This window comes from Gorilla gorilla, chromosome 15 (genome assembly GCF_029281585.2).
Source record: "Gorilla gorilla gorilla isolate KB3781 chromosome 15, NHGRI_mGorGor1-v2.1_pri, whole genome shotgun sequence".
NCBI classification, from domain to species: domain Eukaryota; kingdom Metazoa; phylum Chordata; class Mammalia; order Primates; family Hominidae; genus Gorilla; species Gorilla gorilla.
This window is the reverse complement of record NC_073239.2, coordinates 120,808,669-120,827,144: the sequence shown is the minus strand read 5'-3', so window position 1 is coordinate 120,827,144 and position 18,476 is coordinate 120,808,669. Positions and strand designations below refer to the sequence as shown.

At 49.0% G+C, this 18,476-nt stretch overlaps 1 protein-coding gene across 3 annotated transcripts in view; it reads left to right on the top strand.

The window, feature by feature from the left end:
- Nucleotides 1–6,552: 6,552 nt before the first annotated feature.
- PPP1R13B (protein phosphatase 1 regulatory subunit 13B) overlaps nucleotides 6,553–18,476 on the top strand; it is a 113,584-nt gene continuing 101,660 nt past the window's right edge. Inside the window, exon 1 of one of the 3 annotated variants that reach the window (XM_055361674.2) lies at nucleotides 6,553–7,140. In XM_055361674.2, coding sequence (XP_055217649.2) covers nucleotides 6,928–7,140 — 213 coding nt within the window. In that variant the 5' untranslated portion in view covers nucleotides 6,553–6,927. Of the gene's footprint in view, nucleotides 7,141–7,822; nucleotides 8,108–13,962; nucleotides 14,012–18,476 lie in introns of those variants that run through there. The other 2 variants (XM_004055747.5, XM_055361677.2) reach the window with 2 other exon arrangements.

Below are 18,476 nucleotides of genomic sequence, written 5' to 3'. Positions count from 1 at the left end.
GAGGTGAGGGCAGCTCAGGTTGGGGTGGGGCCAGAGAAGAAAGGAGGTGTGTGTGTTGTGGGGGAAGGACTGAGGGGGTGAGGGGCACGGTAACACCTGGCATTTGGCTGCAGTGCCAGATGGATCCCAGAGTGGGCCACAGGCCCAGGGTGGACAGGAAGGGGAGTCATGAAATGTGGCCTTCTTGGGGACAGCATGGCCAAGCAGATGTCAGCACAGAGCCCACAGCGCCCTCTCTTAGGCCTGGATAAGGCATTGTGGGTGCCAGGTTGCAGGCCCTGCACAGCAGCCCCAAAGCCTGGAGCCATCCTGAGTCCTTCCTTTCCTCCTCCCAACTCCCACCCTTCAAATCTTACCCGAGATAGAAGCCCTTCCCCACATCCACTTCCTCTACCTTCCTCATCCTAAGGGCCCATCCTCTCCACTGCTGCGGAAGGCCAGCCAACTTCCACCGGAAGCTTAAGACTGTAAATCAGCTGTCAGAAAGAGTTTCCCCTGGAAACACCAGAGGGAAGGCCCTCTGCCCTCAGGGCCAACAAAATCCAGACCCGCCACAGCCCGCAAACTGAAGCCTGACCCTACCTCCCTCCATAGCCTCCAGCACTTTCCTTACCTGCTCCTCCCCCTCCCTGCTCCTGCAGCCCGCAACTCAAATTCACCTTCTCCTGGCAGAGGCAGCTGTCTCTGTCACATTATCTGGCTTTATTATTATTGTTGTTATTACTATTTTGAGGCAGGGTCTCCCTCTTTTGCCCAGGCTGGAGTGTAGTGGTGCGATCTCAGCTCACTGCAGCCTCAGACTCCCGGGCTCAAGCGATCCTCCCACCTCAGCCTCCCAAGTAACTGGGACTACAGGAGCACTCCACCACGTCTGACTACTTTTTGTATTTTTGCTGTAGAGACAGGCTCTCCTTATGTTTCCCAGGCTGGTCTTTAACTCCTGTCCTCAAGTGATCCTCCCGCTCCAGCCTCCCAAAGTGCTGGGATTACAGATGTGAGCCACCGCGCCCAGCCTGGACTTATTGTTAAAAATACACTTACCAGCGTTTGTGTTCTTGTCTATCGTCTTCTTGCCTGGCCGGAATACAAACTCTGTGAGGACAGGGACCTCACTGTTTTGCTCAAGGCTGTGTCACCAGGGCCTGGACCTGGGTGGGTACATGGAAGAAACCAGGGGACACCTGTTAATGGAGCCTGCTGGCCCCTGGGGCGACAGGTACATAGACAGCTCCAAGGTGGCAGATTGTGATGCGTGACCCAGGTCTGGGCAGTCTGGAGGAATGTGGTGAGATGCGTCATCCCTGGGCGATCTGGGGAAATGCTGCAGAAGAAGGCTTTGATTTTCAACAGGAACAGGTAGCACTCCTTTCTGAGGGATACGCAGAGTGCTTTCTCGTACACGGGGAGGTGGGTGGACAAGGGCCTGGAGGTAGGGTCTTCAGACAGGTAATTAGGTGAAATGAAGTCCTATGGCTGGGCCCTAACGCAATGTGACTATGACCTATGAAAAGAGAGACACCAGGCAGGTGCACACACAGCAAGAGATCATGTTAGGAGCCCACAAGAGGGTGGTCATCTGCCAGCCAAGGCAAGAGGTCTTGGAAGAGTCCAGCCCTGCAGCACCTGGAGCTTGGACTTCCAGAAAACTACCACGAAACTGTGAGAAAATAAATTTCTGTTTTTTTAAGCCACCCAGTCTGTGGTATTTTGTTATGGTAGGCCTAGCAAACCAATACGGGTCTTAGGCATGTTTTTTTTTGTTGCTGTTGTTTTATTTTGTTTTTGAGACAGGGTCTCACTCTGTTACCCAGGTGGGAGTACACTGGTGTTATCTCGGCTCACTGCAGCCTTGACCCCCGGGCTCAAGCAGATCCTTCCACCTCAGCCTCCTAAGAAGCTGGGACCGAAGGCGCCTGCCACTATGCCCAGCTAATTTTTAAAATTTTTGTAGAGGCCAGGCGGCGGTGGCTCACGCCTGTAATCCCAGCACTTTGGGAGGCTGAGGTGGGTGGATCACCTGAGGTCAGGAGTTCAAGACCAGCCTGGCCAACATGGTGAAACCCTGTCTCTACTAAAAATACAAAAATTAGCTGGGCGTGGTGGCTCATGCCTATAATCCCAGCTACTCAGGAGGCTGAGGCAGGAGAGTCGCTTCAGCCCAAGAGGTGGAGGTTGCAGTGAGCCAAGATCGTGCCACAGCACTCCAGCCTGGGTGACAAGAGTGAAACTCCGTCTCAAAAAACAAAAAAACAAAAAACAAAAAACACAAAATATTTTTGCAGAGATGGGGTCTCACCATGTTGCCCAGGCGGGTCTCAAACTTTTGGGCTCAAGCAATCTTCCCACCTCAGCCTCCCAAGTAGCTGGAACCACAGGCACATGCCACCACCCCTGGCTGATTTTTGTATTTTTTGTAGAAATGGGATTTTGCCGTGTTGCCCAGGCTGGTCTCCAACTCCTGAGCTCAAGCAAGGCACCCGTCCCAGCCTCTGAAAGTGCTAGGATTATAGGCATGAGGCACCATGCCCAGTCAAGTTTTAAAAAATGTTATTGTAGTTTAGTAATATAGTCACCTGATTCAAAAATCAAACATGAAATGCAACAGCAGCCGAGAGATGAAGGTCAGCGTCAATGGCACTGTCATGCTGATCATATGTATCCTTGATACAATCGGATGAGAATGGTCCCGTACCTCTGTGGTCTTCCTCCCCCAAACTCATAACATCAGTGTAATCATTAGAAAAACATCACATACATTTCAACTGAGGGACAGTCTACAAAATACCTGACAAGCACTCAAAACTGTCAAAGCCATAAAAAACAAGGAAAGCTGGCGAGGCGCGGTGGCTCACACCTGTAATCCCAGCACTTTGGGAGGCTGAGGCAGGCGGATGACCTGAGGTCGGAAGTTCGAGACCAACCTGACCAACATGGAGAAACCCCGTCTCTACTAAAAATGCAAAAGTTAGCCAGGCGTGGCGGCGGGTGCCTGTAGTCCCAGCTACTTGGGAGGCTGAGGCAGGAGAATCACTTGAACCCGGGAGGCAGAGCTTGCGGTGAGCCAAGATCGCGCCATTGCACTCCAGTCTGGGCAGTGAGAACAAAATTCTGTCTCAAAAAAAAAAAAAAAAAAACAAGGAAAGCCGAGACTGTCACAGCCAAGAGGAGTCTAAGGAGACAAGGAGACACGACGACTAAATGCCACTTGATGTCCTGAAACAAAGGCACTGGCTAAAAACTAAAGAAATCTGGGAAAAGTATGGACCTGAGTTGATACTAACGTACAGATAATGGTTCGTTTGTTGTAACAGGTGTACTGTACTGATGTAAGATGTTAATAAATGGGGAAAACTGGATGGAGAAAGGGGTATCTGGGAACTCTCTGTATTTCAAACTCTTTGCAATTTTTCTATAAAACTGTTCTAAAAATAAAGTTTATTTTTCAAAAACTAATAGTGAAAAGCCTCACTCTGATTTCTGCCCCTTATCAACCCAGTTCCCATTCCCACGTGCAGTCATCACTTTATTAGTGTTCCCTGGATTCTTCCAGAATGTATTTATGCCAATATGAATATATACTAATGTCCTCCCTAAAGGGACTTTTTATCTGTTTTAAGAGTATTTAATCATTTTTAATTTTTTTAAATTAAAATAGAGATGGGGGGGTCTTGCTATGTTGCCCAGGTTGGTCTCGAACTCCTGGGCTCAAGCAATCCTCCTGTCTTGGCCTCCCAAAATGCTGGGATTACAGGCATGAGCCACCATGCCCAGCCTTTATTTTTTTATTTTGAGACAGAGTCTTGCTGTCACCAAGGCTGGGGTGCAGTGGGGCAAACTCAACTCACTGCAACCTCTGCCCCCAGGGTTCAAGAGATTCTCCTGCCTCAGCTTCCCGATAAGCTGGAATTAGAGGCGCCCACCATCATGCTCAGCTAACTTTTTTTTTTTTGATACAGAGTCTTACTCTGTTCCCGGACTGGAGTGCAGTGGTGTGATCTCAGCTCACTGCAACCTCTGCCTCCCGGGTTCAAGCAATTCTCCTGCCTCAGCCTCCCGAGTAGCTGGGATTATAGGCGTGTGCCACCACGCCTGGCTAACTTTGTATTTTACTAAGAGACTGGTTGGTCAGGCTGGTCTCAAACTCCTGACCTCAAGCAATCTGCCTGCCTCAGCCTCCCAAAGTGCTGGGATTACAGGCGTGAGCCACTGCACCTGGCCTAATTTTTGTATTTTCGGTACAGACAGGGTTTCAGCATGTTGGCTAGGCTGATCTCAAACTCCTGACCTCAGGTGATCCGCCTGCCTTAGCCTCCCAAAGTGCTAGGATCAGAGGCTTAAGCCACCATGCCCAGCCATGCCCAGCCTTTAATCTACAGCCTTTAATCTTTTTTTTTTTTTTTTTTCCTGAGGCAGGGTCTATGTTGCCCAGGCTAGAGTGCAGTGGCGTGATCTTGGCTCACTGCAGCTTCCGTCTCCTGGGCTCAAGTGAACCTGTTGCCTCAGCCTCCTGAGGAGCCGGGACTACAAGTGAGCACCACCATGCCTTGCTTTTATTTATTTATTTATTTATTTGTTTATTTATTTATTTTGAGATGGAGTCTTGCTCTGTCTCCCAGGCTGGAGTGCAGTGCCGCTCACTGCAAACTCTGCCTCCTGGGTTAAGTGATTCTCCAGCCTCAGCCTCCCGAGTAGCTGGGATTACAGGTGTATGCCACCACGCCTAGCTAATTTTGTATTTTAGTAGAGACGGGGTTTCACTGTGTTGGCAAGGTTGGTCTTGAACTCTTGACCTCAAGTGATCCACCTGCCTTGACCTCCCAAAGTGCTGGGATTACAAGCAGAGCCACCATGCCCAGCCCCTTTAATCTTTTTTTTTTTTTTTTGAGACGGAGTCTCGCTCTGTTGCCAGGCTGGAGTGCAGTGGCACAATCTCGGCTCACTGCAATCTCTGCCTGCCGGGTTCAAGTGATTCTCCTGCCTCAGCCTCCCAAGTAGTTGGGACCACAGGCACTTGCCACCACGCCCGGTTAATTTTTGTATTTTTAGTAGAGACAGGGTTTCACCATGTTGGCCAGGATGGTCTTGATCTCTTGACCTCGTGATCCACCCACCTCGGCCTCCAAAAGTGCTGGGATTACAGGTGTGAGCCACCATGCCTGGCCCCTTTAATCATTTTTAACATAAAATATTTCAAACATAGAGTATAAAGTACAATGCACCCCAACATACCCACCATCCAGGTTCAAATGTTATCAAGAATTTGCTACGTATGTTTCAGTTATTCCTAACTGCTTGGCTCTCTCTCCCTCTGGCTGAATTGTTTTTAAACGAATTGCAGACCCCTTACATATGCTAGGATGCATCTCTAAAAAATATGGACATCTCCTTCCGTAACCCGAATGCCTATATCCCATCATTAGTGGTGATTCCTTTTTTTTTTTTTTTTTTTTAAGAGATGGGGGGATCTCATTGTGTTGACCAGGCTGGTCTCGAACTCCTGGCCTCAAGCAATCCTCCCATCTTGGCCCCCCAAAGTGGTAGAATTACAGGCGTGAGCCACTGCACATTAACAACATTCACGGCGATTCCTGATGGGCTGCTCGTGAACTTTGGTCTGTGTAATGGAGAGACACAGAAGGGCTTTACAGGGTTGGGCCGTGTGTGCTCCAGGAAGATGGAGGGCAGGGGCGTGTGGGGAATCGTGGGGGCGGGGAGACTAGAGCAGTGGGCTTATAATGAATGAGCTTGGTCCAGGTGGGAGGTGATGAGCCGATGCCTGGAGGTGGCAGGCTGGGTGGAGAGGAGGACGGGGACCAGCGGGAAGGACCTGAGGGGGAGCTGACCAACCTGCCTCAAATGGACCCTTGCCTGGAGGATATAGGACGCTTTGGTGTGAGGCACGGTAGCTGCCACTGTCTGTGCCCACAGGTCCTGCAGGCAAGAGGGGGGCCCTTGTGCCAATGCTTCCCTTCCTGGAAGAGCAGGCTCATTTGGATCACCTTACCCCGGGGGGCACCTCTCTGAAGAGCCTTGGCAAAACCTGTCCTTCGTCAGGCTTCGTGGGCCAGAAGTACCCCTTCGTGACTCAGGGACATCAGCTGTCAAAGCTAGGGAAACCAAGGCTCAGAGAAGGAGTGCAAGTTGCCTAAGGCCCCACAGGAGGTCAGAAGCAGAGCAGCTGGAATTAGAACTTAAGTATGTCTCTGACTTTCAGCCTAGGATCACTCATTTTCTAGAGCCTCCTCTTCTCTCCAAACCCTGCTCCCAGAAGAGGGGTGTCATTAGCCATTCATGCCCAGGTGTGGATAAGTTTAAAACTCCCAGGGACGTCTGTACACTACGCCTCCTTGCTAATCACGGCCCAACTACAGAATGCTATTAATGGAACAGCTACCACGTGCCACAAATTGTGCTGGGCGCTTTCCATCCCTCGCATCCGAAAAAGCCCCCCGACACGAGGCAGGCACTATTATCCCTACACTCTCCCATCACAGAGACAAACACAGTACGATGCAGAGAAGATGCGGCTTGTTTAGGATCCCAGGCGAGGGTGTGGCGGAGGCGGTGCTGAACCAAGTCTGCCTAACTGGAAAGTCCACACTCGCAAACACGAGCCCCCGTGGCCTCTGAGGGACAGGGGTGGCTCCCCAGGAATGGGCTGGTGGGAGCTCCCTGGCCTCCTCCCTTGCTCTGCCCCCACTCTGCAGCAGCCAGAAGCCTCTCCGAGAACCAGACAGGCTCCAGACTGACCCTGACCTCGCGGCGGCCTTCTCCACGGGGCCGGCGCTTCCCAGGGCGGCTTACGCCTTCTGTGTCTGGGGCCATCCGCAGACCTTGCCTTCTGATGCCCGTGGGAGTTCGGTGCTGCCGCGGGGAGCACCTCAGGCCCCCTGTCTGCTCTCCGCCGCGGTCCGGGCGAATGGCACCATGTGGGGGGCCCCGAGCGGGTGCCTGCCCCCCTGGCAGCCTTTACTGAGGGTCTGCTCAGGGCCCTGCCCAGGGCTCTGTCACTCCGGCCCTCAGGCCCGAGGGGGCGGCGCCTCTGGAGACGGGACTGCAGGGAGAGACCCAGGCCCTGGAGACGAGGACCGGACCCTCCCCGGGGACGCTGGAGCTGGACCTCGAGGGATGCTGGCGCAGGTGGGCACAGGTGGCACAGGTGGGCGCGGGGTTCTAGGCGGGAGATCGCTCGGGCGAAGGCCAAGGCTCGGGAGCTGGTGCGGGGGGCGCGGCCCCGAGAGCCGCGGAAGACGCCGGTGGGGGAGAAGCAGGTGCCAGCCAAGGGCGTCGGGCCGGGGCTGGTTCCGAGCGCGCGGCGTCGGGTCACATGCTCGCTCCGGCGGCCCCCCGCGCCCCTCCCACCGGCCTCTGGGCCGCAGCCCCACGGCGCGCCGGCAGCCGGGGGTCAGGCCGCGGTCAGAGTGCGGGCGCGCGCCGTCGCCGCAGGGACGCTCCCGGCCCACAGTCGGCCCCCGGGAGCACGGGTTCGAGTCCCGGCCCTGCCGTGATCCGCTGCGGGACCCGGGCCGGCCCTTCCCTGTCGGGCCTCAGTCCTCCCACCGTCCGCGGTCTTCCATTGTCGGGGCTCACGCAAGGGCGGGGGAGGCCACCGGTGGCCACTGCGCGTCCGCCCCTCCCCCGCCGCCGGGAGCGCGGACGCGCACGCACCTGGCCGCCGCTGAGAGCGAGGGTAGCGGGCGGAGCCGGGAAGCCCCGCCCCTCTCCCCGCCCCCGCTCCCACCGGGCCAATCAGAGGGGGCTACGGAACCCGTGCGGGGTGTCGCGCTGGGGGCGGGGCCTGCAGGGACTGAAGAGCGAGCCGGGCGGGCGGGCCAGAGGCTGTCGGGCTGGGGTTGGGGCTGAGGCTGAGGCGGCGGCGGCGGCGGCCGGGTGCCCGGGACAGCGACGCAGCGCGCCGGCGGCCGCGACAGGGCCGGCGAGAGCCCCGCAGCCCGCCGCAGCTGCCGCCTCGCCGCGGCCGGGCCGGAGAGCACGGCGGCGGGAGCGCGGCCTTAGGAGGCGGCCGGAGCGGCGGGCACAGCTCGGCGCGGAGCGTCCTGTCAGGCGGCGGCCGAGGGCGCCGCGGACTCTCCCCGCGATGATGCCGGTGGGTGAGGGCGGGCGGGAGGTGGCGGCGGCTTCCTCCGCGGGCCGCTGGCCAAACCTCCTTCCTCCCGCGGCTCCCAGCCCCCGCGGGCCGGTGCGAGGCCGGGCGGGCGGGGAAGGAAGTGGCTGGGCGGGCGCGCCCGGCCGCGGCGCCCCCCAGGCGGGCAGGTGGGGGCGGCGCCGGGCTGTCAGCGCGGGGCCGGGGCCGCCTGCGGGCCCTTCCTGCTCGGCCTCCGCGGCCGCGGGGCCGCGGGGGCTGCCGGGGGGAGAAGCAGATGCATTTGGGGCCGGTCATCTCCTCGGTCCTCTCCGGTGCGCGGTCGGACGCTGGGGCACAGGTCTGGTGGGTGGCGCAGCTGTGACCCGCCTGAAACGAACGTCCTGGGGTCGCCCTGGGAGTCGGCGGGGTGGGCACCCGCGCCCGGAGTTCCCACACTCTGCAGGCGCAATCCCGTAGCCTTCGCGGTTGTACTGAGGAAAGGTGCCGAGTGCACGGATTTGGAGAGCCATCTTAGGAATTCCCTTTTCCCGTATCTGCAATATTGGTTCGTTTTGCTTTAACTGGTTTGTTCTCCGTGTTCTGAAGGTTGAACGAGGTTCGTTTGTAGTGGTGGTGCCTTTGTCCTGCCCTTAAGGATGCTTTCGCCTAGAAAGACATTGGCCATTAGATATGCCATCGTCCTACCGACCCTTCCCTTTACCTATAATCTGAATAGGAGGGGATGCTGAATTCTGATTTTTAAAAATTGGCTTTTTGGGAGGTAAGCATCATGACTTATGAAAAAATGTGGGACTGGTTGTACCCAGTTGGAGAGGTATTGGTTTTCTGAGCGCCTATATCGTAAGTAAAATTCTCAAACACGTTTATAGTAAAGTAACACAGTCATTTTTTTTAACCTACAATACTACGTTGAAAATCACATTTCACAGGAAAGTGCAGTTTTCCTGCGTTCTCTACTTGAATATTGCCATTCTGCTGTGCTGCACCCAAGGACATTTAGATTAGATCCCCCTTCTTCCTCTTTGATTTCCTTTCTCTTGATAATCTCTTCTCCCCGTTTTTAACGGATTCCAGCATGTTTTGTAGCCGGCGTTCAGCGTTTTCCACGTCTTCAGGTTTGATCTACTTGATCCTTAGGTCTTTCTTTAGCATCAGACTTGCTGGGTTTCTAAACATTTGGTTTTAAATGAATAATTGTCTTGTAATGGAAAGAGAATTGGATGAGCATCAGAAGATCTGGGGTGAAACGCTGGTTCTTCCACTTTTTAGCTATGTGACCTTGAAGAAGTCAAGGTCTTTGAGCCTGGAATTACCTCTAAAGTAGGGAAAAAATGTACCAATATCTGAGCACTGTCCTGAGGATCAAATAGGATGATGTATCCAAAAGTGATTGTTGAACAGAATGTCATACAAATATTTATTATTCTTAATATGGCTTTGAATTTTCCATTTCTAACTTTAATCTCTGTGAGATAAGGCGTTTGGAAACTTCCCTCCCTAATTCTCACTAGCTAGATTTTGATGAAAGGCATTATGGTGTTTCAGAATTTTGAAAGTAGTTTTAGTTAAATCCTGTAATAGTTGATTGATGCATTCATACTGTGGTGGCATTGAAGGATATCTAGAAAAATTTTGGCTGGCTTCATCATTGTATAATGTTTAATTATAAATATCCTGCTAAGAAACTTGGCTTACATTTTCCATATGATTCATTCAGACATTTTACCTCTATTCCACGTGATTAGAGTTTTGAGTTCCTACCTTAACAGGTTTCCTTTTTAAGAAGTTTGTTTAGCTGGGAATTGGGACATTTCTTCGGATTTCTCAAAACAATAAAATACTGTTTTTTAAAAAAACAGGTCTATTATCTGTTTAAAACACCGCTTTTGTTTAAAAATGCCTTTAGAAACAGATGGTATTTCTCTTAGACTCTCATTTATGGCTTTTACTTTTGTATTTCCTTTTTGATCCCTAAAAATACTACTTGTAGGACTGAGTCCTTCCTCTATTAACACAGTTGGAGTTGGTTGTAAATTTAGTAGGAGTTTTCAGAAATGCCATTCTTACTTGGTAATATTTTAAACTATGTATCCAAAAATGTAAATAAGATTTTTCTCGATTTATTGTATATTTGGTATTCATCATGATGATGATGAATCAAAGGAACGTTGGGTCATATTTTGCAGTTTGTGTAGAGCAGCACTGTCCAATAAAAATGTAAAGCAAGCCACAAATGCAATTTTAAATTTTGTGGTAACTACATGAAACAAGTTGAAAAAGTATTAATTTTAACAGTATCCTTTTGTTAACTTAGCATATCCAAAATATTATTATTTTAACACGTTTTCATTATGAAAAAATCACTAATGAGATACTTTACATTTTTTCTGGTACTAAGTGTTTGAAATCTGGTGTGAATCCGGTGACAGTTTGCATTTTACAGCACACCTCAGTTCAGACTAGCACATTTCCAGTGCTCAATAGCTACATGTGCTTAGTGACTACCATATTGGACAACATAGGCTTAGAGTATATTTTATTTTATTTGAAAATTGGCAATTAGTATATAATGTCGTGGTAACTTTTTTCTTTTTTTCTTTTTTTGTGACAGAGTCTCACTCTGTTGCCCAGGCTGGAGTGCAATGGCATGCTCTTGACTCACTGCAACCTCCACCTCCCAGGTTCAAGAGATTCTCCTGCCCCAGCCTCCTGAGTAGCTGGGATTACAGGCACCCTCCATCCTGCCTGGCTAATTTTTGTATTTTTGTAGAAACAGGGTTTCACTGTGTTGGCCAGGCTGGTCTCGAACTCCTGGCCTCCAGTAATCTGCCCACCTCAACTTCCCAAAGTGCTGGAATTACAGGCGTGAGCCACCACACCTGGCTCAGCATCATTTCTTCTTGAAAGAGTGTGGACGTTTTGTAGCTAGTAAAACTTTTCATGCATAGATGAGATATATCTGGGGAATGTTGCTAAAGATACTTTTTTTTGTTTGTTTTCAGACAAGATCTCACTCTGTTGCCCAGGCTGGAGTGCAGTGGCGCGATCTTGGCTCACTGCAACCTCCGCCTCCCGGGTTCAAGCAATTCTCCCACCATAGCCTCCCAAGGAGCTGGGATTACAGGGGCATGCCACCATGCCTGGCTAATTTTAGCATGTTTAGTAGAGGTGGAATTTCCCCATGTTTGGCCAGGCTGGTCTTGAACTCCTGACCTCAGGTGATCCACCTGCCTCGGCCTCCCAAAGTGGTGGGATTACAGGTGTGAGCCACCGAGCCCGGCTGGCATACTTTTTCTTTTCCAAAAGATTATCGACGAGGCAAGAAGTGTTCTGTAGCTCTGAAGTGTTTTCTCTTCATAAAGAAGGTACTCTGGGCTTGGTGTGGTGGCTCACGCCTGTAATCCCAGCACTTTGGGAAGCTGAGACGGGCAGATCACCTGAGGTCAGGAGTTCAAGACCAGCCTGGTCAACATGGTAAAACCCCATCTCTACTAAAAATACAAAAATTAGCCAGGTGTGATGGAGGGTGCCTGTAGTCCCAGCTACTCAGGAGACTGAGGCAGAAGGAACGCTTGAACCTGGGAGGTGGAGGTTGCAGTGAGCCGAGATAGTGCCACTGCACTCCAGCCTGGGTGACAATGCAAGACTCCATCTCAAAAAAAAAAAAAAAAAAAAAGAAGGCACTCTGGTGGTGGTGTTTGGTGATGTTAGCAATGGGGCACCTAACTTCTACTAGATGCTGTGAAGTGTGGCTATGATTCTACTTATTTCTGTCCTAGGAGCCCTTTCAGCATGTTTACTGCAGGGTATGGATGACATTAATTTGTTTTTAATATTTAGCTTTCATTAAATATTTACTTATTCTAGGTATTCATTTTCTTCCCAACTATGTAGAAGCATTTTGAGATACTAGAATAGGTTTTTCTGTTTTTTAAATAAACAAATAACACGTAATTGACAACAAAACCCTGAACTGGAAATAGAGTTCTTGCTCCTACTTGTTAGTGAGGACCTTTGGACTTAGTCTCTTCGGGCCTCAGTTTCTCATCTGTAAAATGAGTTGGATGTGGTAATTTTCAGGCATTTATGGTTGGTCCAGTAGCTGATTTATAGCAGATACTTGCATGAAGTTCTCTAATATTCATATTCGCTTCATCAAAGGTTGAGGCAAGTTGACACTTGTTTTGGCAGGCTTCTAGTAAACTCTTTCATTTCCGAAGCATCTTTTATGACAGAGCAGATAGTAAGAGCTCAGTAAATGTTTGCTACTATTTTTTAATTAAGAATTAGGTGACTTGATAAACTTGATTTTACAGCCGAATTCAGTAAACAAACACCAAAGACAGGACAATATTTAAAAAAATTTTTTTTTCTTTTTTTTTCTTTTTGAGATGGAGTCTTGACCTGTTGCCCAGGCTGGAGTGCAGTGGTGTGATCTCGGCTCACTGCCATCTCTGCCTACAGGGCTCAAGCGATTCTCCCACCTCAGCGTCCTGAGTAGCTGGGATTACAGGCGCCCGCCACCATGCCTGGCTAATTTTTTTGTATTTTTAGTAGAGATGGAGTTTCACCTTGTTGGCCAGGCTGGTCACAAACTCCTGACTTCAAGTGATCTGCCCGCCTCGGCCTCTCAGAGTGCTGGGATTACAGGCTTGAGCCACCGCGCCCAGCCTTAAAAAAATTTTTTTTTTGAGACAGAGTTTCGCTCTTGTTGTACAGGCTGGACTGCAGTGGCGCCATCTCAGCCCACTGCAACCTCCATCTCTTGGGTTAAAGTGATTCTCCTGCCTCAGCCTCCCGAGTAGCTGGGATTACAGGCATGTACCACCATGCCTGGCTAATTTTGTATTTTTAGTAGAGACGGGGTTTCTCCATGTTGGTCAGTCTGGTCTCGAACTCCCGACCTCAGGTGATCCACCTGCCTCGGCCTCCCAAAGCGCTGGGATTACAGGCCTGAGCCACTGCTCCTGGCAAAAAAATTTTTTAATTGATATGTTTATATATGTTTCTGAGGTATATGTGATATTTTGTTACATGCATAGAATGTGTAATGATCAAGTCAGGGTATTTGGGATATCCATTGCTTCTAGCACTTACCATTTCTATGTGTTGGGAACATTTCAGTGGCTCTCCTGTTTCAAAATACACAATAATGTTCTTTTCTTTTCTTTCTTTTTCTTTTTTTTTTTTTTTGAGAGGAAGTCTCCTTCTGTTGCCCAGGCTGGGGTGCAGGGGTGCCATCTCGGCTTACTGCAACCTCCACCTCCCAGGTCAAGCAATTTTCCTGCCTCATCCTCCAAAGCAGCTGGGTTTACAGGCATGTGCTTCCACACCCAGCTAATATTTTTGTATTTTTAGGAGAGACAGGGTTTCACCATGTTGGCCAAGCTGGTCTCAAACTCCTGACCTCAAATGGTCTGCCCACCTCGGCCTCCCAAAGTGCTGGAATTACAGGCGTGAGCCACTGCGCCCTGCCAAAAAGAGGTAGTTTTTTCCACCTGGAGTTTAGGGACAACTCAGTTTTAAATGTAAATGTGTTAAATGTATTTTCTTCATTCCTTTCTCAGCATCCTACTCTGAACGGTTTTAGGATTAACAGTTTCTTAGGATTTTTAGCAAAATAGGAACTTAAAATATCACTGGGTTATTGTATTGAAGTTATATAACTGGTTGTCAACATGCATTTGTATGTGTTTGCACAGATGGAGAATACTTTCTCAGCAAAAGTGTGGTGGGATTTTGGTGCCTTGAAATGCTGTTGTCATAGTTATTTCACAAACTGTGGTTCTAGGGCTAAACAGAGGAATGGTGGTAATCAGATTCTATTGTGACACTTTCTTGGCTTGATTGCTTTGCTTTATTTCACTGCAGAGATAGCTATATGACTGTTGTTCAGACTAATTGGTAAGCAAAAGCTGCTGTTACTGGATTTTGTAAAATAAAAATCTTTGGTGATATCATATAGAACAATATAAAACTGGAAAATTTAGGTAGTTTTTATTAAAATTTATGACATTTGAAATATTAGTGTACAGTTCAGTACAAGATCTTGTTAGTGGCATTATTGATGTGTTTAGAGAAAATGTTAACTGAGGTTTTAGCAGAATCATGATTTATGCCACATGTTGTGATTGTAATTATCATAGCTCAAGAAAATGCAAACGCCATGTGGTAGGAGCATGCCCAGCATGCTGGAGAAACAAAAGTAGGCCTGTGTGGCTGGAGCAGAGTGAGTAAGGGGGAAAGTGGAGGAGGTGAAGTCAGGCGATGGGGAGAGTAGTGTAGGATTGATCTTGTAGGGCCTTAGAGGCTATTGTAATGACAAAGGAGATAAAAAGATTTTTTTTTTTTTTTTTTGAGGCAGAGTTTTGCTCTTCTTGCCCAGGTTGGAGTGCGGTGGCATGATCTTGGGTCACCACAACCTCCACCTCCCAGGTTCAAGGGGTTCTTCTGACTCAGCCTCTCGAGTAGCTGGGATTACAGGCATGCACCACCACGCCCGGCTAATTTTGTATTTTTAGTGGAGACGGGGTTTCTCCATGTTGGTCAGGCTGGTCTCAAATTCCCAACCTCAGGTGATCTGCCTGCCTCAACCCCGCAAAGTGCTGGGATTACAGGCGTGAGCCACTGTGCCCGGCGAGAGATTTCTTTTATCAGAAATGAAACACAGTGGGCTGGGTGCTGTGGCTCACGCCTGTAATCCCAGCACTTTGGGAGGCTGAGGTGGGCAGATCACAAGGTTAGGAGATCAAGACCATCCTGGCTAACATGGTGAAATCCCGTCTCTACTAAAAATACAAAAAATTAGCTGGGTGTGGTGGCACGTGCCTGTAATCACAGCTACTTGGGAGGCTGAGGCAGGAGAATCGCTTGAACCTGGGAGGCAGAGATTGCGGTGAGCAGAGGTTGCGGTGAGCTGAGATTGCACCACTGCTCTCCAGCCTGGGTGACAAAGCGAGACTCTGTCTCAAAGAAAAAAAGAAAAAGAAATGAAACACAGTGGTCTGTGTTTATTGCATCATAAGTAGTTCTGAGTAATAGTCATTGCCTAGGTGACTTTACTGTAGCAGGTAAGAGTGCAGACCCCCACTTTATTCTGCTTAAATATGGATGCTGGCATTGCCATTTGTGGGCTCTCTGACCTTAAAGTTACTTGACCCCTCACTTACCTCTGAGTTGAGCATAATAGTAACCTTACATTGTTGGTAGGAGGATCAGATGCATTAGTACAGTGAAAGTTGCCTGGCATATAGTAAATGCTTAGTAAATATGTTATTTGTAAACTCTGTTATTTCCTCTGGAAAGTTTTCACCGTCTCTGCCTTGGCCAACTCCACCATCAGAGGTGCTCACCCTGCCATGTCTTTTTCTGGGGAGGGGGATATGGTATAATTCATGTGCTATAAAATTCACCTTTTAATGTGTACAGTTCATTGGTTTTCAGTATATGCACGAGACAACTATTGCCACTGTCTAATTTCAGATTATTTTACTTGGAGGGTCTTTGCAGTAATTGTCTTAGTTGTAATCTTAAACATTTGTTTGTGTGACTGGTTGATTTCTGTTTCTTGTCCTAGACTGTGAGCTTCATGAGAGCAGGAGCTCTCTCTTTTTGTTTCCCATTATACCACTGCCGTTTAGCCCAGTGATTGACACATAGTTGGTGCTAAATAAATATTTGTTGAATGAAGAAAGATATGATGTGGAAGGTCCTGTTGGACCCCATTGTGAAGAGCTGTATGTGTCTGTGTGTGTGTGTGTGTGCCGTAACAGAGTTAGACTTGATCCTGTAGAGATGATCAGAAACCACCAAATGTTTTTATTGTTGTTATTTACTTTATTTATTTATTTATTTTGAGATGGAGTCTCACTCTGTCACCCAGGCTGGAGTGCAGTGGTGCGATCTCGGCTCACTGCAACCTTCGCCTCCTAGGTTCAAGCGATTCTTCTGCCTCAGCCTCCCGAGTAGCTGGGACTACAGGTGTGCGCCACCATGCCCGGCTACTTTTTGTATTTTTATTAGAGATGGGGTTTCACCATGTTGGCCAGGCTGGTCTTGAACTCCTGACCTCAGGTGATCTGTCTGCCTTGGCCTCCCAAAGTGCTGGGATTACAGGTGTGAGCCACCATGCCCAGCCAGAAACCACCAAATGTTTTTAAAAAGTGGAGTGATAGAGTCAGATTTGTATGATAGAAAGATAATTCTAGAGCCAGAATTATTGGAAGAGAGATAGTTGGTGCAGTAAGGTAGATTAAAAATAAACAGGAAAAGTAGTTAGGAAACAAATTGTTGTAGGCCTGACTTGAGGACCTGAAGAAGAGAAAGATCCAGTTGAAAAGCAGTAAATAGATCGGATGGAGAGTGTGTGTATGTGTGCATGTGTGTGCATGTGAGGGAGTGAGTGCTTGCGTGCATGCACATGTAAGTGTGTGTGAGAGAGAGAGAGGAAGGAAGGAGGGAGGGAGGGAGATAGCTGGAATTGAGGATAACAGGTTTATTGCTTCAGCAGCCAGGCTTGCCTTTCCTTTAAGATAGAAAATACTGCTTGAGAAAGGAGTAAGTTTAAAGGGTTGTGAGAATAAGGAGTTTTATTTTGGCTGTGTGGAGCTTGAGATAGATCCCTGCCATGTCCAGAAAGATGTTATCCTTAAATCTTAAGGTAAAATAGATATGTTAAATAAAACTTTTTGCCTGTGTTCAGTGGCTTTAGCATAGTGGGTTCTGGATTGCTGCCTGGGCATCTGCAGCACCCACACACGTCCTCCCCGTGTTTCCAGTTTGCCTGATGAGCGTCACCCTGAGCCCACTGGACCAGGGTTCTCAGGGCAGGGACTGGACTCGCTTTGTCCATCTTTGTGCTCCAGGCACCTGGCAGAGTTTATATGTACACTTTTTGTAGAGGTGTAATTTCTGTCTGTGTTGATTTCTTGTGTCCTGCTTTTTACTCAGTTGCATGTTTGTATTTCTATCCAATGACATTCTTGAAAATAGTATCAGTAAATAATAGTCAACATCACAAATTACCAAAGTATAAACAGAGATTTTTGTGATAGAGCTAGTATTTGTGATGGGAAATACAGATGTGAAAGTGTAGAGCATAGTGGTTATCAGCAAGTCCAGACCCGAGACTGTATATTCTGGCTTTGCCTCTTACTAACTCTGTGACTTTGGACAATTTTTTTTTTTTTTTTTTCTGAGACAGACTCTTGCTCTGTTGCCCAGGCTGGAGTGCAATGGCGCTATCTTGGCTCACTGCAACCTCCGCCTCCCAGGTTTGAGTGATTCTCCTGTCTCAGCCTCCCGAGTAGCTGAGATTACAGGTGCGTGCCACCACGCCCAGCTAATTTTTTTAATCTTTAGTAGAGATGGGGTTTCACCATGTTGGTTAGGCTGGTCTCAAACTCCTGACCTCATGATCCGCCTGCCTCTCCCTCCCAAAGTGCTGGGATTACAGGCATGAGCCACAGCGTCCAGCCAAGTTTGGACAAATTGTTTAACCCCTTTGTGCCTTATTTTCCTATTTGTAAAAATGGGTTTAATAACACTATATATTTCATGATACTGTTAGGATTGTCAGGTGCTTAGAGCATTGTCTGTTACTATATGTAATAAGTAGTTAGGGGCTGGGCATGGTGGTTCATGCCTGTAATCTCAGCACTTTGGGAGGCCAAGGCAGGCGGATCACCTGAGGTCAGGAATTCGAGACCAGCGTCGCCAACATAGTGAAACCCCATCTCTACTAAAAATATAAAAATCAGCAAGGCGTGGTGGTGGGCGCCTGTAATCTCAGCTATTTGGGAGGGTGAGGCAGGAGAATTGCTTGAGCCTGGGAGGTGGAAATTGCAGTGAGCTAAGATCGTGCCTCTGTACTCCAGCCTGGGCAACAAAGTGAGACTGTGTCTTAAAAAAAAAAAAAAAAAAGAAGTCAGTAGGCCAGGCGCCATGTCTTACATCTGCAATCCCAGCACTTCAGGAGGCCAAGGTGGAAGGATTGCTTGAGGCTAGGAGTTTGAGACTAGACAGGACAACATAGTGAGACCCTGTCTATATTAAAAAAAATTAAAGGCCAGGCACAGTGGCTCACGCCTGTAATCCCCGCACTTTGGGAGGCCGAGGCGGGTGGATCACGAGGTCATGAGATCGAGACCATCCTGGCTAACACAGTGAAACCCCGTCTCTACTAAAAATACAAAAAATTAGCTGGGCATGGTGGCGGGCGCCTGTAGTCCTAGCTACTCGGGAGGCTGAGGCAGGAGAATGGCGTGAACCCAGGAGGTGGAGCTTGCAGTGAGCCGAGATCGTGCCACTGCACTCCAGCCTGGGCGGCAAAGCGAGACTCCGTCTCAAAAAAAAAAAAAAAAAAAAAAAA